This window comes from Sminthopsis crassicaudata, chromosome 1 (genome assembly GCF_048593235.1).
Source record: "Sminthopsis crassicaudata isolate SCR6 chromosome 1, ASM4859323v1, whole genome shotgun sequence".
Taxonomy (NCBI): Eukaryota; Metazoa; Chordata; class Mammalia; order Dasyuromorphia; family Dasyuridae; genus Sminthopsis; species Sminthopsis crassicaudata.
Window position 1 is genome coordinate 374,054,758 of NC_133617.1, and position 26,889 is coordinate 374,081,646.

Consider the following 26,889-nt stretch of genomic DNA (forward strand, 5'->3'; position numbering starts at 1 on the left):
AGAGTATTAATTCATTTCTATAATAGTAATATTTCAAATTTACCCTTTCCTCTCTACCACCCCCTTTAAATAATTCAAAGTCCCTATTGCCTACCTTTGTTCTGTCTCTGAGGGGACATTTGTATGCTGCCTCTTCTCCTTTCTCCATCTTCCCAGACTGCATATGGTTGGAAATGAAGGTTATTCCTAATTCAATCAGTGACAGAGCTTATCAATCAACAGTCTCTTTCCCAGAAGTTCTTCCCCCAGGAGAGGGGAGAGGGGAGGACAAGACTTTTCTGGCCAACCAGAACTTTTTCAGCATAGGGAGTTTATAAAAACTCTCTGATAAGCTGATTTCGCTGTATTTATTGTTTTATGGTCCATGTTAATTTAAGCAACATAAATAAGAATGTGTGGGGAGTGATTAACAGAGGAATAAAAGAGGAGGCTGGGCAAATCAAGTTTTTTATGTCAGCTTCCCTCTTTGCATATCTTCATGGAAATGTGTTTAATTCGGTGCCCTTTAAGTCAGAAATAATAAAGTATGGAGGCTTGTTGTTTTATTTGCTTTGTGCTGTCCTTATTGACACAAAAAGGCATTCCTGGATTTAGAAACAGAAGGAATCTTAAGAGGCCATATATAATCTTTCCATTTTGCAGACTGGAAAGCTGGGCTTCAGCGAGATGAAACAACTTGCCCAGGATCAGCACTCAAATCTGAATCTGCCCACATTGAATTCTTTTGTCTATTTACTTAGTTTTTTACTTCTCCCTGGAAAAACCCAAAACCCAGCTGTTTTGCTCAACACTCTATAGTTGAATCTCTGCAGAATCAACTAAGTTGGATTCTAGACAACTGCTTAATTAAGAACTCTTCCAGCCCTAACTGTAAAATCCTCGGTTCTTCTCCTAAACCATGATCAAAACCTTTGAAAGCAAGAGGAATGAGTAAAAAGTGTAGACCAAATGATACAAGCATCTCTTGTATTTACAGATCATGTCAACTTTAAAAGAAGTCTTGAGGAGAAAGGGGATTATATTTCAAAGGAGCAACCTGAGGCTATATGTCCAAGGAAATAAGGGATCATAAGCTCATAGATTCCAACTCCATTTTATAGTTGGAGAAACTGAGATTCAAAGTCATAAAGTGACTTGTCCAAGATCCCATAAGTAGCTAAAATTTAAACTCAAGTCCTATAATTTCAAATCCATCTTAGCTCCTATGGAGCTTCCTAGGAAGGAAATAAGGAAGTTAAAGAGAAAGGAAAAGGAAGAAAAGAAGGAAGGGAGGGAGGAAGAAAGGAGAGGAAGAAAAAGGAAGAAAGGAGAAAAGGGAGGGAGGAAGGAAGGAAGGAAGGAAGAGAATGAGGGAGGGAGAGAAGAAGGAAATTCAGAGAAGTCCATGTATTTCAGAAAGAATTCTCCCAAAGCATTCTGAATTCTGTAATAAGAGGCAACTTCCTTCATCAAAAATAATATAGCTTGTGGGGCAGCTAGGTGGCGCAGTGGATAGAGCACCAGCGCTGAAGTCAGGAGGACCCGAGCTCAAATCTGGTCTCAGAAACTTAACACTTCCCAGCTATGTGACCTTGGGCAAGTCACTTAACCCACTTAACCCCAATTGCCTCAGCAAAAAAATAATAATATAGCTTTAACCATAGTTTTCCTTTTAATTCATTCCTTGTAACTAATTCCATCTTTCTTAGGGCAACTATTACAACTTATTTCCCAGTCACTTTTGCTCCTCAATGACTTTAACATCCTATGTATTCAGTTTTTACCTGAATCTTGTCAAATAAGCGAGGCCTGGAGGCCTCAATGAATGGGACCTACAGAAGAGAAACCAAGCCCAACTTTTCCAGGCTCCCTACTCAGACCTAGAGCTCCTTCTCTGCCAGGAGTGACGTCAAGGCAGTGCTAGAAGAAGAGGCAGAATAATGGGGGAAAGCTTCCCAGCTCTCCCCCTCCCCTGTGTCCCCTCTTTCCCTCACTTCATTTTCAGTCACTACGGATGTTTGGGTCATCTGCTGAGGTAAGCGGCTTTGTGGTCCTCTCAGAACAGTGCCCATACCCGGTATACTTGGAGCTTGCCTCTGCCTGTCCTCTCATGCCCTACATTCAGACAATGCCCAGCTTGTATCCCCTGTTTATGCTTGATGGATGAGCCAGGGCCCTGGCGCCACCAGCTTGGGAGCAGTGTTAGCCTATGGGGCCTCCTGTTCAGGTTGGGGGTAGGAAAAGACTACTTTCTGCCCCCAAAACATTTGAATGTATTGGATCTTTAAGTAATCCAGATGAAGCTGGAATACCCATTATGCTGCAGACTCCGGCAGATGGGCTGCTGGAGGGTGATCTCTGAACCCCTACCTATAGCCATCTGTAAGCCTTCCTAACAATTTTTGATGTCTTGCCCTGAGCTAGTATTTTAAAGATTTATTTAATCCAGAAAAACCCAAGAAAAAGGAGCAGATTTACTCCCCAATATTACTCTCATATTTATCTTTATATGGTTCCCTCACTTATTTCCCTGGGCATTTATTATATCTGAAACCAGTTGTTCTCCTTGGTCAGAACTGGTATATTATATAGAGAGTTCAACCAATTTTGATCTAAGCATTAATAAGGTCTTGTATGTGATTAGTGTTTTATGCTTTTTTAAAGCATTTTCACAGCCATTGTTTTATTAGACTGACACCAGCTGTGTAATAATTTAATTATTAAAAAAAACCAAAAACTTCCCTAAGATGATTTGCTCTCCAAATAAGATATGCTCACCTGCCTCTAGTCTAATTCAGCAATATTGCCATTTAGAGAGAATGTCTAAAAATGAGATCATCTGGGTTAACTGTTTGGTCAATTTCATATAAATCCAATCTGTCATTTTCGAATATTGTCCCTGCCTTCAAGGAGCTTATATACACACATCTAAATTAATAATTATACTAGAGTATTGATGATAAAGTCTATGAGGGTACAAAGTACTTTGGGAATTCAGAGATAGGAGGGATCACTTCTGACTATAGAAATCAAGAAAGAATTCAGAGGTGATTTTTAGCTAGATATTAAAGAATTATGTTTTAATTTAATTTTTCCATTCAATTATTCATTCAACAAACTTTTTTAAGACCTTCGTGGAACTTAACCTAACAGGAGGGTCAGCCACAAATGATAATTATATTACATAAGAAATATTTGTTGTTGTTATTGTTCAGTCATGTCCAAATCTTCATGATCCTATTTGGGGTTTTCTTGGCAAGGAAACTGCAGTGCTTTGCCATTTCATTCTCCAGCTCATTTTACACATGAGGAAATAAGGCAAACAGGGTTAAGTGATTTGCCCAGTCACACAAATAGGAAGTTTCTGAGTTCAGATTTGAACTCATGAAGATGAGTCTTCTTAATTCCAGTCCTAGCACTCTGTACACTGTACCACCTAATTGCCCAACATGTATCTAAAGAGGAGCAAAATAAAGTATTATGTAATGTCTCGAGAGGAAGGTTCTAACCAATAGAGAGAATTAGGGAATGCTTCATGAGAGAGGTAACTTTTGAATTGGGCTCTAAAGAATGGGTAGAAATTCAACAGGTGAAAAAGATAGAGTGGGCATGGAGGCATGAACCAAGACCCAGAAGTGAGAATAAAGGACATGTCTGGAAGACAGACCAATTTAACTTAATTATAGAGTGGTTGGAGGGAAATGTAAGGCAGATAGATGGTGCCATCTTACATATGGAATATTGGGCCTAAAGTCAGAAATACTCAACTTCATGAATGAAGCTTTTAAAGGTTTGTGCAAAGAGTGACGTGGCCAAACCTATCAATGACATCATGCACATCAAGACTTTGCAATCTGTAATATGCTATAACATAGGAAATATTCTTTCTGCATAATAAGAATAGCTAACATTTGTTTAGATTCTGATTTTAGCTGATGATGCCATGAGACCCATTTATTGTTATTCAGTCATTTCAGACTTTTCATGACCCTGTATTTTTTTGAGTGAAGATACATGTGTAGTTTTCTGTTTGCTTTTCTAGCTCATTTTACAGATGAGGAAATTAAGGCAAACAGGATTACAGGACTTTACTAAATCACACAGCAAGTTAGTGTCTAAGGTCAGATGTGAACTCATGAAGAGGAATCTTCCTGACTCCAGACCCAGCACTCTGTGCACTAGCTACCTAGCTGCCCATGAGACCTCCAGTAACCTAGTTTGTAAATCAGCAGTGATTGATGGTGGGTTAGTGTGTTACTCTTCCCTTGGAGTTTTTATTTAACCAGAGGTCTCTATGCAATAGGGAAATTTTTTGAGCCAAAGTATCCTGGAACAGCCTTAACTTTTATGTCCCTTCTCCGGCTTTGTGCACAACTGATTCAGTGCTCCATTACCTGCTTTCTTTCCAAATTGACTCATTCTGCCAACCACGACTGCAAGTTCAATACTCTACTATGTCTCACTGCCAATTCTGGTTGATAGCTCTTCAAGGTTCTCCCTTGCAACTATTTCTATTCTCTTTTATAATTTCTTTAAAATCCTTTAAGGAAACAAACTCCGGCCATCAATTTTTCTATCCAGCTAATACTTTTGAATTCTCTAATTGAAATTTTAGCTATAACTGAAATTTGCCAATCAGATCACCATGTACTAAAATTAAATTAAATACATTCTATTTTTGATATAAATGTATGTGTTTTGTGACTGCTATGTTCCTTAGGCTTAGAGACTTTTTAACCTACCTCCAAATTCTATCAAATATTTGGCTTCACCTAGCACTGTGACTGACAACAGATCTGAGCCACGATCCACCAAATACTTCCAGGTTCCTGCCAGTATAAACAGGAAGAGACAAAAAAGACAAGTTCTCCAAAAAAGACACAGGTCTCCTCTGTGAGACTGGACCATTAGAAGTTTGGAAATAAGTGTATCTCGGAAGGCATTACTTACCTGTTGGTCTGGTGTTTTTGTCTTTTTCTCTTCCAGGGTTATCTTTCAGAAGGGCTGGTCACAAAATGGTATCGATCTCCACGCTTGCTTCTCTCTCCCAACAACTACACCAAGGCCATAGATATGTGGGCAGCTGGCTGCATCTTGGCTGAAATGCTCACAGGGAAGATGCTCTTTGCTGGTGGGTTCCTGCCTTTTCTTTGTTCCTTTTCTTATCATATTTCATCTAATAAAATGGAATAATTCAATGGAAATGAGGGCTTATCCCACCTTCATTTGACTTATCTATGACTTATATCTGGCTATCCACAACATAGTCAGATTGGCTGAGATCAATAAATAACAATTAATAATGTACATTTATATCATGCTTTAAGTTTTACAAAAATATATTTCTCACCACTATCTGTGAGAGATAGAAAGCAAAAACATTATTTCTTACTATTTCTTTTTTTCTAAAAGGCTCAGAAAGGTGAGCCATGGTCCTTTGTCTCATAAGTGTCAGAGCAGAGTTTAAACCCACATCTAATCACTTCAAATAATGTTTTTCCTACACCATAGGCCTGGAACCATAGCTGATCCTCAAGAAATATGTAGCCCATGTGTATGTGTGTGTGTGTGTGTGTGTGTGTGTGTGTGTGTGTGTATTTATATTCATTTATATGGGATGTTTTGTGTATATATAACATATGATATGTATATACAAATTATATAAATATATTAAAAATCCTATGCTATATATACACATATATCATATGTGCCCATGCCCACCCAAATAAGAGATCTATATATTATATAATATATATATATATATATATATATATATATACGCCATATGCAAAAATAATATATGGTATATATATATATATGGCATAGTGCCATATTAAGTCCCAAAGAAAGATTATTATTCAATAAGGCAGGGACATGAAATGGGAAATCTTCATGTGAAAGGAAAGATTTGAATTGGATACTAAGAGATAGATAGAAATTCAGTAGGCAAAGAGGGGAAAAGGAAGCTTTCCAGTTATAGGAAAGAGTGACAGAAAAGACTTGAAGACTGAAAAAGCTCAGTATATATTTGAGAGAAGAAAGCATTTTTATTTGACTGAGATATAAAGTGCATGGAGGAAAAGAATACACACTAAGGTAGGACAGGGAAGGTTGTGCCAATTTGTGGAGAGCCTTGAACACCAAGCAAAAGAGTTCAAACTTTGCTAAATAAGTAATAGGGAGCTCAGAAGACTTTTAAACAGAAGAGCTGTGCGACCAGATCTGTTATAAAAAAAATGAAGAATAAAAAGCAGTATCAGCGCATGATAATAGGAAGAAAGGGGAAAAATAGAGACAGGCATGTCACTTAGAAGTTCAATGATCCAAAGAACTTGTAGCAAGTCTTGTCTGTGTGTGCCCGAATTAGGACTTAAAAAGAATGGTGGATTTCTTGGCAGTCTAGTGATCCAAATGGATGGGAGTAGGTTTCAAAAGCACATTTATATAAATTTATTTTTTCTTTGAAATGGTGAGAGGGAAATTGTAATGTATCTGTGTCCCCATAAAAATTTCAAATAAACCTGTCCTTGACATAAAGGACCATGGTCAAGAATTGTCTAAAGTCTCAGATGTTATGTCCCTAAGAATCCCTACTCCTAGAACAACATTCCTTTAATATGTACACTTAGAGAATTTACATTTATTTTGAAGTGCAATATGTATTAAATAATCAATCATAAGAGACATTAATTTTATCAGACTAAATCTTAATTTAAGTTTTCTAAAATTAACAAATAAACTTTTGTAAATAATATAAAATTTAAAATAAGACAAAAAGACAAATTTTGAGAGAAGAGATTAGAATATACCTGGGAGCATTCAGCACATCTTGTATATATACCTTCAAGTAAGACCATTTTGGCCAGTGTATCTATCATACTGGAGAGCTCTAAGCCAAAAGTAGTTACCTCTACATTGGGAGGAGTAAGAAAGATTCCAAAGATGGGATAAAGGATCTTTAGAGAGACTATATCCTTTTACAACCATGGAACATATCCAATCCAAATATTTACACATTTGTTTGTTTATTTGTTGAGTCAGTCAATTTTTATTAAGTACAGGACACTGTGCTATGTGTTGAGAAGATATTAAGTTGGAATAAGACAGATTCCCTGTCCTTATGGAAGTTACATTCTACTTAAGGAGATAAGGCACAAGCATCAATAAGTAAAATAACAAATCACAGATGGTTACAATACAGAGAAGTAAGTCCATGAGAAAAAGAAAGTCCATGTTGCTAAAAAATGAGGGAAAATGAGATGTTTGCCATGACTTAGCACATTTGGTTATTCAGCCCTATAAATGTTGAATCAGGGAGTATAGTGATGGATTTAGAGTCAGGAAAATCCTGGGTTCAAATCTTGCCTTTGTTACTTCTTAATTGTATAATTGTTAAATGAAAATAGGGATAAGACTTAGACTGTGGTTTCTTTGAGGAATTCCTTCTACCACTGTAGGTTGGCACATTTTCCGCAGTTTATTGTGCTAGAGAGTTGACCATAGACCACTGAGAGATTAAGTGGCTTGCCTAGGGCCAAACATGAATTTAAACAGTACATATCAGATGTGGGACCTGAAACCCAGTATTCCTGTTTCAATGCCAGCTCTCTATCCACCTCCGAGGCTGAGTAATGACTATGTGCCCACTTAATGAGATCCAGTGGGATCATGTGCATTCAGTGCCTTAACAACTCCAAGTATCTTGTGATTATTATTTTTTCCTGGTCTCTCAACTATAATTCTGATGTCTGCTACAGCTGAATACAGGTCCTATCCATAGGAGCATCAGCCTGTGAGTTCCTAGAGAAATATAGAGAATAGACTTAGGAATAGGGGCTGATGGGTGGTATGCTATCGCTTTCTGCCCCCTTGATCAAGAATACTTTTAAAAAGCTAAAATATCTCCCTACAGGAGCTTATAGCCTAATTTACAAGACATATACATAGAAAGATAAACAATAATATGAAGGAGATAGCCTAATATGGGAGAAAGGACTGTGGCCCCAGAGTCAGGAAATCCCTTTTGGAATCCTACATCTCATGTTTATTACATGTATGACCTTGGGCAAGTGACCTTCTGGGTCCCTCAAGTACCTCATATCAATTAGTTGAACTAATTGATATTTAAGGTCCCTTCTAGCTCTAAAATCCTATTGCTCTAGTTGGCATATACTGGTTGCCATGAGGAGTAACAAATAAATGTTCTTAGAGGTTGAAGGAAGGATAGATCAGAGAGGACAGAAAAAACTTCACGGAGGCCAGATTTAAACTGAAACTTGAAGGATTGGTTGGATTTAGACCCACAAGAAGAAAGGGAAAAACATTTTAGGCCAAAAAAACCAAGACTGGAAAGAGAATGTTCAAAGAATATGTTAAGAGAGGAAGCAAAATAGAATTCTTGTAAGGGAATGAGGGTTGAAAGGGGCTGTCTCTGGATAATTGTCCTTCAAGCTCCAACTTTGTGTCTTCCACATAACCTGGTCCAAAGTCAGTTAATGATGTGGAAGATGTTTGTGATGCCCAGGGCCTCCCAAAACTGGACTGACTTCAGGAAAGCTGACCAGCTCTCACCATGGGAAATGGCCCCACTTGGTGACAGAGTGGAGGCCCTCAGGGATGGCAGAGATAAATTTGTTTGCACAGGATCCAATCCATCTCTGGTATATCCAGCAGCAGGGCATACCGGAGCTGCTGTCTGAGCTTGGGTACAATGATGAAATCCAGCATATTAAGCAGTGAAGGTCAAATGATACCTTATCTTAATGTTTGAGAAACACAGGCCCTTTGTGAGCAGCCTGTGAGAGCTCTGTGGGGGAACCTTGGCTCAAGAGGGAGCCCACTCTTATTCACTTATTTACTTTCCCACCTGATAGAATACAAAGTTTACATTTGTATAGAATCAGGACTATTGTTCTGAACAAAAAATAATGATAATAATTCCTTATAGTCATGGAACTATAGTACTTCGATATGCATACCATATGCGTGCTGTAACACTTCAATAAACATTTTCAACCTGTGAAGTAGCTAAGTCAAGGATTTTATCCCCAATTAACAGTTAAGGAAATTAGTGTTTAAGGTTAAATGACTTACACTAATCTCAGACTTCATTGGATGTTTTAACTTAAGCAGTTTTTTGTGTACATCAAAATATGAGTCCTAACTGGAGTTAAACTTGTTCATTCTTATTTGGATGAAGCATATACTACGTACAGAATCCTAATTGTAAATAGTTTTAAGTAATTTTCAGATTTGTTATGGAATGTATAATGACCAAGTAGGAAGCACTGTTTTCCATTTGTATGCTTGATAACATTGGCACTCTCACAATTTGTTTCCCATTTTTCACATAATCTTTACCATATTTCCTAAGTTTTTTATGCATTTAGATTTTACTTTTGTAAAGTGGCTTGATGCAAAAAATGAGTTACTTTACAATTTTTGTAACTTTGGAATACATACTTATTTTTGTTTTTTGTCATGGAATTAACCAAGAATAAAATAATAGACTGTTGGTTCTGGAAAAGATTTTTAGGATCCTTTAAAGAACAGAACCATAGCCTCCTGAAATCTGAGTTTAGAGGGCTCTTAGAGCTCACCTCGCTCACACCCCACTGAAACCCTTTATTTTCCAAATAAAGAAATTAGGGGTCACCGAAGTTTAGGAACAGAACTGGGACTGGAGCTAACGGACTTGTAGTGAAAGCCTCCTTCCACTTAAACAAAACATTTAGATAATCCCTAGTTTTTCATTATTTAACTCAAAGGAAAAATGAATCAAAAGATACTAGTGCCTTTATCTTGAGAAGTCTGATGGGGGAGACAGAGGGACCTGGGATGTGGCTCCCTGAGTCAAGGTACCTGGGAGGCTCTTAAAGCTCTGATCATTGATACTTCATTCTGAAAGCATCAGGTCTCCTTACCAAGTTGCCTGGAGTATCACTAAAAGAGACCTTCATGTGAACCAGTGAGCTCCCTACCTTCTAAGGAATTCCTCCCTCTTAATCTTCATATTCTTGCCACTTCTATGTAACTTACATCCTATATCTATAGACACTAGATGGACAAAAGTAGAGCACTGCTAGAAGCTGTTATAAAATGGGGAAAAAAAGCTCATTTTCCTTTTTTTTTTTTTTTTTTTTTTTTTAAAGATCCCTAATCCTTTTGGCTTTTGATGTAGGCTTGCCTCGAAGAACTGTGCCATCCACACTTTAATAAATCATCCACACTAACTTTTCAAAATGACCCAGTATCCAAAAGGATTCAAGTATAGTATAAGATTTTGTTTGGCCAGGTGCTAGGTTGAATTGTTGTCCACTTTGGTTGTTGTCCTTTGTGCTCAAAGATGACCAAAATGACATTACTGTGTCAGAGTCAAGTTCCACTGTGTATAACTGTCCCTGATCAGACCAACGCAAACTTAGAATGCTGCAAGTCAGACATAGATAGTCTATATAGACATTTGGAATGGAGATGTCTCTAACTTTATGCATCTCATTTAGTTCACATTGTTAGCCATTTTTGAAGGGAGGGAGGCTTTGGACTAAGCCACAAAGGCTTCATGGAGGAAGCACTATCAACTACAAAGAACTGAGGAGACTCTTGCAGGTAGGAAAAACAGAATTAGCAAAGATGGGAAATTTGAAATGGGAAGAAGACTAGTTGGCCTAACACCTGCATTTTCCAAACTGTGTCTCTCTGTGTTTGCATTTTTCTGATCCTGACCATTGCCCTACAGATTTGACCACTTTTGTCACCAAGCCCCTCTTCTGGGGAACAGTAAAGCATTAATTCCAAGGCAATATCTATGTGACATTAAACATTAACATATTTTTTTTAAAGTGATGTTAGTTCACTTGGCAAAAATGCATCTTAATCACTGAATGGACTCTTTCTTAATTTTCTTCCACTCCAGATAAGAGTTTATCAGACAAAAATCACCTACTTATACCATGAACAAGGGTCACATTTGGTCTTATATTAGCACTCTTTCCATCATGGCACTAAGAAAATAGAGAGACATGAGGCTAAACATTTGGAAACTTAAGCTGTGTTTCTTGTAACACAGTCTTTGGCCAAAATCCAGCTGGTAACTTAGAGTAATAGGATCATAGGTTTAGAGCTAGAGGGGGCCTTAGAAAGCCAGTTAGTCAGAAAATACTTTACATCTAAGACTCAGAGTATAAGTGACTCTTGTAAGGTCACCAAGGTAGAAGTGGCAGAGCCTGTATCCTCTAACTCAAAGTTGGGCATTCTTTCCACTGTGCCAAGCATTGCTGAAAGAAAACTAGGGATTAGCTGGTCTACCTCCTTTATTTAATATGATACAGAGGTTCTGAGAGGACACATGATTTGCCCCAAGTTGGGAGCAGAGGCAATATTAGAACCCAAAGCTCCTGACCTCCACTTATGCTTCTCTACTATACAATGGTACCATTCCTAGGGATCCCAAAACTTCACCTTTAGTCCCAGGGATTTTTTGGCAGATGTAACTTCTCTGACATTTCCTTCCTTAGGGAGTCACGAGTTGGAACAGATGCAACTTATCCTGGAGACTATTCCTGTAATCCGGGAAGAAGACAAAGATGAGTTGCTCAGAGTGATGCCCTCCTTCATCAACAGCACCTGGGAAGTGAAAAAGCCACTGAGAAAGCTGCTCCCAGAAGTCAACAGTGAAGGTAGCTGAGCTTTAACAAAAGCTTTCTTATCTCTAGGAGATCTGGGTAATTGGTTCTTTCTGAATAGCCACATGGAGACATGGTTCATTTTAAAGACTAGAGTAGTATGTAAGGATTTGAGGAAGTTTTTCATCCAAAATCTATTTGTTGGGGCAGCTAGGTGGCACAGTGGATAGAGTACCAGCCTTGAATTCAGGAGGACCAGAGTTCAAATCTGGTCTCAGACACTTAACACTTCCTAGCTGTGTGACCCTGGGCAAGTCACTTAACCCCAGCCTCAGAAAAGAAAAAAAGAAAAAAAAAAAAGATATATGTGTTTAATAAATCTAATTTCAAAAAATAAGAATTCCAGTTTTATCATATTCCTTTTCTATACTACTGTCACTTTCTAATGAACGTACACACACACACACACACACACACACACACACACACACACACACACACAATTTAGAACCAAAGAAATATAGATAAGAAGAATGAATCAATGCATACTTCATTTCCCATCTATGGGCTACTACCTCTTTAGTTTACCATGAGTTCTCTGGAGTTACAATTAGCCATCAATCAGAGTTTTGTGCCCTTTCTGTATTGTGTTCCTTTCTATTATTATGTGGTTGCTTAATTACTCCTTTGGTCTTGCCTGCTGTGCATTCATGTTTACCCATTCGTGTAAGCCTTTCCAAGTGAAACAATTGTTTAGGAATGTTTTAATTTAATTTAGCTGGAAAATTCCCCAAAGTAATTAATGAGGTATTATATGTTTAACATTTAGTTTTCTCAAAGAATCATTTTTGACAACCATCTTCTCAACTTCAGTCTCCAAGGGAGATTTTTGAAGGAGATCAGGCCCTCTCCTGCTCCTTCCCACTATCTTCAGTACCATGGCCAGGGCTATATCTATGTAAAGTCAATAGATTTGACTTTGAGGCCCAGCTTTGCCATACACAAACAATGTGATGTTGGGCAAATCATTTCATGTCTTTGACACTTACCTGTAAAATGAAGTGATTGAACAAAATGATCTTTAAGGTCTTTTCCAGCTTGAAAATTTCCCTCCTCTTGCCTTCTGAGATGGATGCTTCCTGAAGCCATGATCTAGAACTGAAAGTCTTTGTTCATCATTCAAGTTCAGAAACTCACTAGTGGATCTTAAATATTTTCTACCTCAGATTTCCCATTTCTCAAATAAAACCTATGTGAGCCACAGCTAAATGAGGATACCAAGTAAAGGTGTTTATCTTCCATAGTGCCATAGTTCTATCTTTGTATTGATTTTATCACCCTATAAAGAAACAGAGAAAGCTATATCCATAGAGGATTTCCTTGTGCTTGTGATTCCAATGTAGAAAGAGAGTTGCTGACCCCAAAATCCATAGGATTCCACAACTCACTTAGTTTGAGTTTGAGTTTGAGTCCTCAAGGCTATACCAGGAAAATCAGTATTGGTACCAGGCAGAAAGCTGTCACCATCACCTTCATTATCTTCATAGATAAAGTTGATGGATCTGGGTCTATGTCCGGCTCTTCAATTGATGTAGGACAAGTCACTTAATCCCTCTGAAATCTTCTCTATATGCAAAATGACAACAACAAACAATAACAAAAACCATTCACAGAGTTGTTATGAGGAAAGTTCTATGCAAACCTTAAAGTAATCAACAAATGCAAGCCAGTTTTCCGTTCCCTATCATTGCACATTGAATACTTTTATGTGGAATGCTGTGTTAGAAAATATAAAAGATAGTCCCTACTTGTATAATATAGTTTCTGATCTCAGGAACCTTCTATCCTAACTGGGGAGAGAGGACATGTACATGAAAAGAATAATTAAAAGAAATGGCCCAAATAAGTGATAAGTGATTTGTGTTGGAGGCCAATTGGCCATAGTGGTTATAGCAATGGTTCTTGAGTCTGGAAAACCTGAATTCAAATCTGGCCTCAGTCACTTACAAGCCATATGATCCTGGACAAATTACTTAAACTCCATTTGCCTCAGTTTCCTCCACTGTAAAATGAGGATAGTAGCATGCACCTCCCAGGGTTCTTGTAAGAATCAAATGAAATGATATTTGTAAAATATTTAGCACATAGTAGGTGCTTAAAAATATTTTCTTTCTTCCTTTTTTCATTAATTTCTTCTTTTTCCCAATGACTGAAGAAAGGTTGAAGAAGACATCCCAGAAGAGGTAGTAACATTGAGAGATGAACAAGATTTGCATGAGTGGAGTGGAAAGAGCCAAATAAAGGGAATAGTGTGAGCCAAGTCCAGAGGTGGAAAAACTCGTGGCATGTTCAGGGAATAACAAATGAGCCAGTCTACAAAATCAGGTGCTTCATGTAAGGGAAAAAAAGGAAAGTTTTAAAAGTAGTTAAGAGATTGTGGATGGTCTTTGAATATTCTGTGGTGAAGGGGAGTGAACTCAATCCTGATGCTAGAGGAGGATTAACAATATTCAAAGAGGTGTTGTTTACTGTTATACAGCCTTCATTTTTGAAGAGGAATAATGATGACATCAGGGGGTGATGTCTTGACTTGCAAGTGAACTGGATTTAAGTAAAGGAAAACTGTGTGAAATTATCAACCTCACTCTATTCTTCAGTGGCAAGTCTAGTGTCTAGACTAGAGTCTGGTGGCAAGGATAACTGGGGATGGTCCCTGACAGAATGGAAGACCCTCAATCAAAGGGGTAATTGCCCCAGGACCTCTAAGGTCTAAAGACCCCTCCCCAAATTTCACTTTGCCTTCATTACTAATTTTAAAAAAAGGAATAATAATGATAGTACTACTTACTCCCAGGACTTCTGTAAGGAAAATGTTTCACAAACATTAAAGCACTAGATAAAGGTGAATCATATCAACTAGGTTGCACAGAGGATAGAACTCCAGGCCTGGGGTCAGGAAGACCTGAGTTTAAATCTAGTTTCAGACACTTAGTAGCTTTGTGACCCTAGGCAAGTTGCTTAACATGCTTTGCCTCAGTTTCTTCATCTGTAGAATGAATTACAGAAGGAAATGACCACTCCAGTGTCTTTGGAAGAAAAGTCAAAAAGAGTTAAATATGACTCAATAATAGCAAAGGTGAATTATTATTATTTTTCTTACCTTTAGAAGAGGTCCTTTTGCATGGGTTGCCACCTGTTGTTAATCTGCCTTAGCTGGCAAATGCTTATTAAAAACAACCAGGCTCACACCTCATATTGCCAGAAACAGCAGTGCTGCCTCTAGTGAAAATCCCCTCCTGCCTCAGAGTTTGAAAAATGACCCCAATCTGCTTCAATGCTTTGGGATAAAGGGGCATTAAGAAAATTAAACTGGAGCATGTCCACAACAATGAGGTCTGGAAACCATGGTAAATGAGGGTGGATTGAAGGAACAAGGGATATTTACTGGGGATAAGAGTTGGGGGAAGGGCAGAGCAGGAAGCTGGAACATTTATAAGCTCAGAGTCTTGTTCCCTGCATTTGCAGAGGGCCAAAATGGGAGCAGTGGGTAAAAAATTACTGGGGCTCAGTATAAGGAAAAAGTTTTAATATTTAATGCTGTTCAGAAGGCTCCCCTTGAATTCAAGTGAAGGCTGATTGATCAGCTATCACAGAAGGATGAGTAGAGGTTGGAGATCCAGGGGGCTGTCCATTTCTGAGTTTCTGTTGTTGTTGTTGTTGTTGCTAATAATAATAATGATGATGATAATGCTTTATTTTTGTATTGTACTTTTGGTTTTGTAAAGTCATTGTACATTTATAATCTTCATTTCCTATAAGTTTAAGAATAAAATGGGATAGATTTTTTTTGACCAGACAATAGGAAATTCCCAATAAAGAAACATCTCTATCATGGAAGCTTTGCATCTTCTCTAGTGTCTTTTAGAGTTGCCTGGGGGCACTAAAAAACAAGATGGCAGATTTTTTAGTCCAGAACATCTGAATCTCTCTTTGACCCATATTGGCTGTGTGACACTTGGCAAATTACTAACTTCTCAGTGTCCCAAGCAACCAGTTCTCTAAGAGTATAGGCTTCAGGAGTGTGGATCTGCATTAATAGAAGTTTCCTCATCTTGACATCCAGTCCAAAAAGAAAATTTCATTTTATCTGCACAGAATTAGTTGACAGTAGGAACACCAGGCCTGAAGTCAGGAAGACCTGAATTCAAATCCTGTCTCATATAGTAGCTATGTGACCTTCTGTAACTTGACTTTTCTATACTTCAGTTTCCTCATCTATAAAATGAGAGTGTTGGATAGGATTCCCTCTCAGGTCCTTTCCAGTTTTGAATGTAGAATTTTATGTCCTCTTAACCTTTTATCTTAGAGACAGTTAGGTGGTGCAGGGGATAGAGCACCTGGCCTGAAGTTGGGAAGAGCTAAATTCAAATCCAGCCTCAAACTCCTGGGTTTGCCTCAGTTTCCTTATCTGTAAAATGAGCTGGAGAAGGAAATGGAAAACCATCCTAGTATTTTTACCAAGAAAACCCCAGATGGGGTCATGAAGAATTACACAGGATTGAAATAACTCAACAAGAACAAAAAGAATTAGGTGACATAGGCATTATTATCCCCATGTGGCAAATGAAGAGACTAACTGGCACATAGAAATTCAATACTTTACCCAAGGTGTGAGGGGTAGAACTGGGCCAGGGCCTCCATGCTCTCACTCCTCCTCTATACATTGATACTGTGCCCATCTTGATACTTTGGCAAATCATCTCTCTCCATATCTCAAGTCCATTTTCTGCAAATCAGAAATGATAATCCCTTCCCTGTATATTGCTAGTCAAATGAGATAATGGATGTGGAAGTACTTTTTAGTTCTGTCGAAATTTCAGGTGTTGTCACTGAAGCTGGGTAGCCCTGAGACCTGGAGATGTCTGGTTTGTAGTAAGGACATTATCCCATCATGGCCCTTTGCCTGCCCTCTACTATGTGTCCTTCAATCCCAGAGTATTGGGTTATACCTTGGCTCTGAAATCTCTGGAGAAAGCCAGCAACTTTCTGAATCCATTGATTCCCTGAATGATTGATGAATACTTTCAGCAAAAAAGATCTAGAATAGCACTGAGTGGCAGGTTAATGGCTCCCTGCTGAGTCACCCCTTCTTAACTTTGCTGCCTCCTCAAAGACTCTTGGAGGGAAGACAAACTTGGGATTGGGTACACATCCATTCCTGCTTTTCCTCTTAAGTTGTAATATGATTAGCTATATGATGCTTTAAGTGGCCTTTTCAGAAAGAGGTGAATGAGGAAGTTACAATTACAGGAACATTATTGCCTGGGGGCCAAACTTGACCCTGGTGACCTGCAGCATACTCTCCAACACAACCTGGAGCAAGTCCCTTTGTGCTGGGAGCAACAAACAGAATCAGGGTACCACTGATGCTTTCCATAGAAGGAAAGAAGGGAAGAAAAGAAGATATAAGAGGGAAAGAAGAAAGGAAAAAAAAGAAGAAAGAAGAAGAGGAGGAAAGGAGAACGAGAAGGAAAGGAGAGGAGAAAAGGAAGAAGAAAAGGAGGAAAAAAGTGGAGAGGAGGGAAAAGAAGAAAAGAGGAGACAAGAGGATTTGAGAAGAGAAGTGACAACAGGAGAGGAGAGGAGTGTAATGCCAGAAAAACTGAGCAAGATAGAATTAGAGAATATTTAATAATTTATTAAATAGAGAGATATACTGGGACCAAGGGATATCTAAAGGCTTTCACTGAGAGAATATACCTGTGATCCCTGAGGAAGCACCTCATTCTAAGATTTAAGATCTTCTTCCCCACTCCTACCCCTTCAAAAGTCACTCATCCTGTTCCCATTCCCTCAGACCTTTGTTTTGTGCTTTTCAACATTTGCTGACAAACTCCTGAAATGTGTGAATGGCTGATAGCCTAATGTGTCACACCTCCCAAGAGAATTTCCATTTGTAATAGTGGTTTCCTAAAGATAAAATGCCTTAACCTAAGAGAACTGGTTCAAATATTGAGTGGGGTAGTTTCAAACACCTTGGCAGACTATTAGAAAAGTACTTTTGAGTGGAGGCAGGAAGACCAAGAAAATGAGACCCAGATTCAAGGCTGAAAAAATTGTAGAATGTTAAAAGTCAAAAAAGGACTAGTTTAAACATCTCATTTTACCCATAAGGAAAGTGATGCCCTGAACATCAGTGTCAGCCCTATACAAAATTGTGAAATGGTAAAGTCTGCCCCAGTCCTACTCCCTGCACTTATCCACCTGTGCATAGGACCTGGGGCGTTCAAATTCAGCCTCAGACACTGACAAAGCTGTGTGATTCTGAGCAAATCACTTAACCTCTCCCAGAAGTTGTCAATTTCCTTATCAGCAAAATGGGGATAATAATAATTTTATCTCACAGGGTTGTTGTGAAGGTCAAATGAAATAATTGTAAAGTGCTCAGCATAGTTCTGGTCACTGTCATCATCATCACTATAAGGATGCCCACAAACTTAGTAGGGAGGAGGACTGATTTGTCATCACTGGTCACACAGCTAGCAAATGACAAAATCAAATGACTTTGGTCTTCTGATTACAGAGAGATCATCTTTCCACTATACCAATTTAGAAACTGAAGGAGAAACAGGGTGTGGAAGGATAATAATAATTTAGAAGTAGAAAGGAAAACAGAACTTCAGAAATGATGACTTAATCTGATATTTCTCAAGCTTTCACAACCCTTCTATCCAGCATCTTTTCATCCATTCGTCATCCCTACCATTTCCAGGCATAGTTTGTCCTTAGTGGAGATTCACTCCAAATTCATTCCTGTCAACCATTCCTTCTAAAGGAAAATCTCATAGGTCCTATATGTTCTCAATCTTTTTTTTTTTTTTTCCCTCAGCCTAGTAGTGAGCAATGAATGACATCTATATCTTGTTCTGCTTTGTTTCCCATAGCTATCGACTTTCTGGAGAAGATCCTGACCTTCAACCCCATGGACCGATTAACAGCAGAGATGGGCCTACAGCACCCCTACATGAGCCCCTACTCATGCCCAGAGGATGAGCCTACCTCCCAGCAGCCCTTCCGAATTGAGGATGAGATTGATGACATCTTACTGATGGCAGCCAATCAGAGCCAGCTCTCCACCTGGGACAGGTGCAGTATTGTTGGCTTCCAATCCTGTTATCAAAAGCAACTGCCCTACCTGATATTATACTCCCCTGCACCTTCCCATCCACCTTACCTTCCCAACCTAGAGACCTTCCTTGTCATTGGTCACACATCCCAGCAGCCTTTAGAAGTTGACCTTTGAGATGCATTTCCCTATTGTCAGCCAGATTTATCCTTTTTGCCTTTTTCCCTCACAGTCAGGTAAATAAAGGCTGTGGTTCTTCCTGCCCTCTCAGGATGTGATTCCTTTCTATGAGCAAACAGATGAGTGACCTTTCTCAAGTCTGACTTAGGTAGCCACTACCTTCTTCCATTACTGTCCTCTCTATTTGACTGTGCTAATTGTGAGGTTATGTGGAACAAATGAGTTAATGGACGGGGAAGCACTTTGAAAACTATGAAAACACAACACAAATGCAAGCTATTATTTTTAAGGCAGTGTGCAAAGGATATAAAAAGGCACGAGATATTCCCCTCTCTGGCTCAGGAAGTCCCCAATTCAGTTGATAGCAATGCAAAGGAATAGTGTAAGAAACCAATCACCAACAATGCTTTCCTGAACACCGCTAACATATAGTTTTAGGGATTCTAGGGGACATGGTGAAGAATAAGATACAACCCCTGACATAGTTGCCTAAGTGGTGGATGTCATGAGCTTACATGCAGGAGTATTCTGGAGCCAATTATTAAGTTTTCAGTGTGAGCATTTTATTGTCATTTTTAAATTGTGTCCAACTTTATGTGCCCTGATGGGGTTTTCTTGGGAAAGATACTGGAGTGTTTTGCCATTTCCTTCTACAGATCAGCAACTGAGGCAAACTGGTTAAATGACTTGCCAAGGTCATTGAGGTTGGATTTAACCTCATGAAAATAAATTCTTCTCTATTGTGCCAACTAGCTGCCCCCAACTAAGTGAGAATTTAGAACCTTAGAAACTGGAAAATACTGCAAAAATGAGGTTTAATTTATTATCTTGTAAATGTTTAGACTTTTAAAAAGCAATAAAGAACTCATCAGTAATGTAGATTAAATATAAGTGTGCAGTTTTTTTATTAAATATTTCCTGGCACACTCTGGGTTGCACATGAAAAGTTATGTGAGTGATGCAAATGACTAGTGCTGGGGTAAGGAGGAAAAGAGCACAGTAGGCTGTGGGGTCAGGAAAGACATCTCAGAAAAGACAGGACTTGATCTGAGTTTGGGTTTTGAACCTACATGAGATGAACCTGGGAGAGAAAGAAAGGGGAAGGGTTTTCAGAAGAGGAACAATCTGCACAGAGGTACCTGATCTCCAAGGCTGACCTATCACTCTGCTTTTGTACCTCAAGGGGGTACAGGTGGTTCTACATGGCTTGACAAAGTCAAGAAGTCTGAATTATATCCTGGCTCAGATACCTGCTAATTGGCTTGACCCTGAACAAAATATTTAACCCTTCTGAGTCCCAGTAGCTCATAGAGGTAAAAACCTATTATCAACCTTGCAGGCTTCTGGTAAGGAAAATGTTTTGTAAACCCTAAAGCATTATATAAACATGAGCTAATTAGAAATTTGCAGCTCTGCTAAGCACAGGGAAGTCTTTTGCTTTTGATCACAGTTTTCCACTTTTAAGAGAATAACCTCAGGAGTTGTATTAGGAGATATAGTATCTAGGGATTACTTTACTAAGTGTTACCTGCAAGGGAACTGACATAGGATCTAACAGAATGCATCAGTGGTTCGCTTAATGAGCTAAACCACCATGCTAATACCACCCAAGCACCAATTAAATCGGCTGATGAGCTAGTTGGCTAAGTTCTCTTCAATGACCACGAATGGCACCCCAAATCCAGCCAGTCATAGTAGAAATTGATATCATTGGTCCCAGAGAAACTGGATGAGGAAGGGCAGTTGGCTTAGGTCAGAATCATTCCCACTCCTGGAGGAACACAGTTAAGTAGTGAGCTCCTCAAACTAGAATAATGTTATTACAGACTTTAATAAATGGGCTTCACCTTTTCAGTGTGGTTGATTAGATTACTTTTGAGGATCCTTCCAATGCAAAGATTTGACTACCCCTAGAATTGCCCTCTAATTTGATTCAGGCTAAATCTATCCTTAACAGCAGGTAGTGAGAAAGAACAAAGCTCTTTCATTGGGGCTGGCTTAACACAGGTAAAGTAATAAATTCTTAGTAATGAGGACCTTTGAACAAGTTCCCCTTTTGAAAGAAGGAAGGAGAACATATCTGTAGGACTTTCTCTAAGATCAATGACAGCTAGCTAAAAGTAAAATGGGTGCCTAGGAATAGAGCCCATTGTGCAATGAAATAAAAAAAGAATTTTTAAAAGATGAGAAAATGCTAAATTTAACCAAGTAACAATTGTTCCATGAACAGCCCTATTGATTAAAATAAATATAGTTTTAGCAAGTATGAACTATTATTGTGAATTCTTCCAAAATCATTCAGGACTACTCAAGATTCATATAGATTTGGAGACTTGGAGACTTGAGGACTTGGATCCCTAGTGTCTGTGAAACAAAAGTAAAAATGAATCTACTCATTCTCATGTTTGGTTTCCACGATATAGTTCAGCTGCTTTCTCATATCTGAGCTTAGAAAGAAAGATTCTGTAGCATGTCTTTGGGGATTTATATGGCCACCAATGGCTTTATTTACATTATTGTTTCTCAACTTTCCCTCCTACATGTTAGATGTTACAGACATTTGAGCCACATGCAAGTAATTGCTCTGATAAAAACACAACATAGACATTATCATACCCAGTCTGTAAGCAAGACCCAAATTCTAGATCTATATGGCACCAACTTGCTGAGTGACCTTGAGCAAATTGTTTAATCTCTCTATACCTCAGTTTCTCCATCTGAAAAATATCAATAAAAATAATACCCTTTAACCAGTGTGGTGGAGTAGAATGAGCCCTTCTAGGTGACTTTGGCCAAGTTACAGTATTTTGGGATCTCAATTTTCTCATCTATAACATGAGAGAGTTGTGTAATCCCAGTCTATGAGCTCTTAATCTATGAGGCTTTAATCCTCTCTCTTGAGTGATTGCAGTTAGAAGAAGCCTGTTCATTTCAGTTCATTTCTCTAATAGTTCAATGTGGAAGAAAGGAGATTTTTGAGTAAAGAAACCTATTGGCTACTGTGGGCTCCCATCATACATGTGTGGGTACAAACACACACACATCAGAATTAATAGCACGCATACACACACACACACACACACATACACACACACACACACACACCACTCATCAGAATAACCTGGAGACAATCACTTGGTACCCTTCTGCTCATAAGTTGTCAACTCCTCATCAGTTATGACAGTAGTGTTTCTAGGGTTGAGCAAACTTGAGTCTCAAGGTACATAGTTTTTTCCTTAGCCATTCTTTTGTTCCAGACCTCTAGTCTCCAAGCTCTGTCCTTCAAAGTCTGAGGTTAGAAAAGCTGTCGTATTTTGGCCTTGGTCTTGTGAGCTTACTATAATAAAATTCTCATAGGGACTGCTATGTGATTTCCAGTGAGGAATGGAAATGAGAGTCATGACATATGCCAGAATGAAACTGAACCTTCTTGGGGAAAGCTTGGTGCTCCTGAGGTGTCCAGCCTTGAGAAATAGTATGGAATAGTAAAAGGCTAGCCTAGGAGTAAAGAGACCTGGGTTTTATTCACAGTTCAGTCACTAACTACTGTGTGACCCCCAAGTAAGTAATGTTTCCTTGTCTATAAAATGAGTGATTTGGATTTAATAATCTCTGAAATGCTTTTTGTCTCTGTCATTTCTGATTTTATAAGTGTTTGTCTGCTAAATCCAGGAAGATGGGAGGGTCAGGGACTTCTGACTGCTCAAGAATTAAAAATAGAAGCAGACATCATATTTGCAGCTAGAACACCACAAGGAAGTAAGGACAAGGGACTCAAGTATGTGTCCTACTACATTTGGGCAACTGACAGATGGCTACATAAATGAAAGACAATTAAATTGTCCTTTTGAATCACTTGACATATGATGGGTACAGGGTAGGGGGTTTCCAAGGGAAGATGGGGACAGGTTCTTTTTGTTAGGCAGATTATGTTTGGAGAGATGTTTTCTGGTTGCTTTTGAAGCCCCTTCATGTGCATCAGAGCAATTCTTCAGAGACTGAATGATTCATAAATCATGTGGAAAGCTTAGATTAATTAAGAAGCTCTGTCTCCAGCTGCACCCTGTTCTTCACCCTCTAATCAGTGACCTCCACAGCACTGACATAGCTCTGAGAGAGTTCCTTAAAATCATATATCAATGAGTTAAAAGATATTTCCTGAACACTTACTAAGTGCCAAACACAATTCTAAATGTTAGGTATACAAATACAAAAAGCATGACTGTTCCTCTTCTGAAAGAAGATACATTTTTACAAAAGGGGAAGAAGGGTGACTTGGTCAGGGAGTTTATAAGGACAGTGAGTGGAAGTACAGTGCAATCACTTTAGGTGGACTTTCCAGGAATTATATTGTTAATTTGATTACTGTTTCCAGAGCCAGAAATGGAAAGAGGTAGGGGGGAGGATGAGGAGGAATATTACTAGAGTGTGGTATGATAGGTCAGGGAATAGCTAGATATAAGGAACTATACCACCATTTAGGAGGTAACTCAAGGTGGAGAGAAACAGCAGGTCAATGGACATCTGGAAGGCCCCTTATAGATGATTTAATCTAATCCTCCCACTTACAAATTAAGAAACTGACATTCAAATCAGGAGAATAATGCCCACAACAAAGGGAAGAACTTGGACTAGACATCCCACTTCCAGACTCCAGTCCAGGCTATTTCTTCCCCACTCTAGTGGGTCTTCAAGTCTGGTCTCAGGCAAATAATCAAGTCCATAAAATTTGCCTATCCCCCTTTCTAAACTCTGGACATACCATTTCTCTTCTCCATGGATATTCATGTGCCTGGAATGTACTACTACCTCTTCATCTCCACTTCTCAGAATTCCAGCACCTAGGACAGTGCCTTGTAGTAGTAAGTGCTTCATAAATGCTGAATTGCATTAATTTCTTTATAAAGATTCCCCAGATGCCACCTCTACCATGAAGTTTTCCCAACTTAGGGCCATCTCCCACAATTCACCTTTGTGTCATACTTATTTGAGGACAGGAACATCAATTTTTGTGGTATTCTTTCATATAGTAAGTATTAAATATTTATTGAACTGTGGCTCTTCTCTTCCATCACTTTTCTCCTGTTTTAGTAATAACTGGGTTCCTTTGGCTCTCATTGCTTCATTTCTTGTGTCTCTAAGAAACTCATGCTTTTGATAAGTGTGGAAATATGTCTAGAAGAATTGCACATGTATAACCTATATTGGATTACTTGCTGTCTAGGGAAAGGGGGAGGTGAGGAGGAAGGGAGAAAATTTTGAAACACATGGTTTTGCAAGGTGAATGTTGAAAATTATCTTTGCATATTTTTTGAAAAATAAAACTCTATCATTATTATTAAAAAAAAAAAAAGAAAGAAAAGAAATTCATGCTTGCTGTGGGGCTTTGATTGAATGTATTGCCTAGTGCATTTTTAAAGAACTCCCCTGGTTGGGAACAATACCTGACCCAAAAGAAACATTGGCTATTAGCGAATGACAGGAAATATGGGAGTCTTCAGTGTCTCATCACCCCACAAAGAGAATTAGCATGTTCCACCTGTCCTTATGTATTTTTCAGACATATTCCCTTTCCTATTCACTTACCAGCTGTCTTTATTATATTTTTCCAAGAAGTATGTACACAGAAGGAGCTCAGTTGGTGCTGTCTGCCTAATTATTCCTCCTATTCAGCACTTCCATCTTTCCTGGACTTTAAGAAAACTTTAAAAATGCTGGGAACCTTCAGCTTCTCCCAAAGATGTCTGAAAAAATATATCAAGGGCAGCTAAATAGCACTAAACCAGCTCTGGAGTCAGGAGGATCTGAGTTCAACTCCAATCTGAGATATTTGACAGTTATTAGCTGCATAACCCTGGATAAATCATTTAACCCTGATTGTCTTGTTCTCCCCCAATATATAAATCAAGCACCTGTTCTGTGCTCAATCATGTACTTGGTGCAATGTGTATTTATTGGGAATGGAGAGTAGGGAGGAGGGCATAAGAAAATCCAGATCCCTTGATTCTGCCTTCGAGAAGTTTACAAATTTGGTTGTAATTCAACTCAGCCATTGGAGCGAGGGAAAATTCAGGGTCAGGGTAGGAGACTAGGCACAGGATCTGTGCAGGAGTCCTATGCTGAAATCTTGTTTGTATCACTAGCTACTGTGGGATCTTGGAATGGTACACTGAGAAGCAGCAGGGGATAATGGCCTGAATGTTAGAGCTAAACTACAAAAGACACAAGTTCAAATCCTAATTCAGACACTTACAAGATCCTTTGCAGGTTACTTAAGTTCTGAGCCTCGATTTCCTCATCTGTAAAATGAGAAGATTGGAATTGATGACTTATAAAGTCCTTCCTACCTCTAAATCTATGAACTTATGAACATTCCTCTCTTGGGTCTCAATTTCCCTGTCTATAAAATGAAAGGAGTCAGATCCCACCAACATCCTGTGATTTGGATTTTAGAAGATGTTATCAAAGTGACATGTGTCTAAGTAAATGCTTAATGGTATGGTATAGATAGCTATAGATATAGATAGATATAGGTATAGATAGAAAACTCAGAGGGCATTTTTCTCTCTAACAGTAATCCCGCTTGTTCCTTAGCTTCTTGTCTCATCCTTTTTGTCTGTCTTCTCTTAGGTATCAAGTCAGCCTGTCCTCTGATCTGGAGTGGAGGCAGGACAGGTACCTCGACACCAGTGAGGTTCAGCGGGACCCCCGTGCCGGATCAGAATCCATAGTGGAAGAGGTCCAGGTGGACCCACGAAAATACTCCCAGAGTAGCTCCGAACGATTTCTGGAGCAGTCTCACTCGTCCATGGACCGGGTGTTTGACTCTGACTGTGGGCGATCCTGTGACTACAAGGTGGGATCACCGTCCTATCTGGATAAGTTACTGTGGAGGGACAACAAGCCCCATCACTACTCAGAACCCAAGCTTATCTTAGACTTGTCCCATTGGAAGAAGACAGCCATGGCGCCAGCTACTGAGCTCCCTCTGGAAGAGGAGCCATCCAACCTCTTCCTGGAGATTGCACAATGGGTGAAGAGTACCCAGAGTGGCCTTGAGTGTCCCAGTCCACTCCCAGAGATCCAGGAACGGAGCCTGCCCGCCTCACCCCAGCACCGCAAGGACCCCAAGGAGGGGAACAATGGGGCCGACCCCCAGTTTGACTTGGATGTTTTTATTTCCAGGGCCCTGAAACTCTGCACCAAGCCAGAGGACCTGCCAGACAACAAACTCAGCGAGATCAATGGGGCGTGTATCTCAGAGCACCCCAGTGACATCGTGCAGACTGAACCCTATCCAAAGGAGAGATGGTGAAGTTGAAGGGCTTGCCATTCATGAACATTGCTCTTCAGCTGGCAGGGCCACAGCCCCGTGGCATTAGAGACCCAGGCCAAAGGGGGGAAATGGGCCACCCTGGTTCCTGGAGTATCGGTCCTTTGCGACAGAGGGTGGGTAGCGTGCCCCATACTTTTTAATCAAAGACAAACAGCTCCAGCCTCCTTTCTGATGCCTTAGGGTTCACAGAACCCTTAAGGGAATCAGGAAACACAAATGAAACATTCAGTCTATTAAACTGCCTTAATGATTGCGCCTTTTAACCTCTGGAATCTGTTTTGAATATAAGTCTAGGGTAATAAGCTTTTTGTACAGAATACTGGGATAGTCAGTTTATGAACAAATTATTGGGGATGAAGACTTTGGGAGAAGGAAGATAGGAAGGGGGAAAGAGAAGGGCTTTTGTAGCCATGGGAAGAAGGAAGCTTCCCAAAGAGGAGGAGCCCCTGCCTGGTTCATAAAGAATGCAATCCACAAACTCAGAATATCAGAGCCCAAAGGAACATTGGGGAAAATAAAAATCTAGTCCAATCCCCACCTTTGACAGATAAGGTAACTGAGGTCCAGAAATAAAAGGTCATTTCCCAAAGGTCATAGAGTGAGTTAGTGGCAGAGCAGTAGTAGAAATCATTCTTCCTGACTCC

At 39.3% G+C, this 26,889-nt stretch overlaps 1 protein-coding gene across 5 annotated transcripts in view; it reads left to right on the forward strand.

Annotated features, from left to right (window-relative positions):
• The window catches only part of MAPK4 (mitogen-activated protein kinase 4), a 204,265-nt gene extending 177,757 nt beyond the window's left edge, over positions 1-26,508 (forward strand). For 4 of the 5 annotated variants that reach the window (XM_074279374.1, XM_074279375.1, XM_074279376.1 and 1 more), the window contains 4 exons: positions 4,966-5,110; positions 11,496-11,657; positions 18,548-18,749; positions 25,540-26,508. In XM_074279374.1, coding sequence (XP_074135475.1) covers positions 4,966-5,110; positions 11,496-11,657; positions 18,548-18,749; positions 25,540-26,224 — 1,194 coding nt within the window. In that variant the 3' untranslated portion in view covers positions 26,225-26,508. The remainder of the gene's footprint in view (positions 1-4,965; positions 5,111-11,495; positions 11,658-18,547; positions 18,750-25,539) is intronic. The other variant, XM_074279378.1, reaches the window with a different exon arrangement.
• The last annotated feature ends 381 nt before the right edge of the window (positions 26,509-26,889 follow it).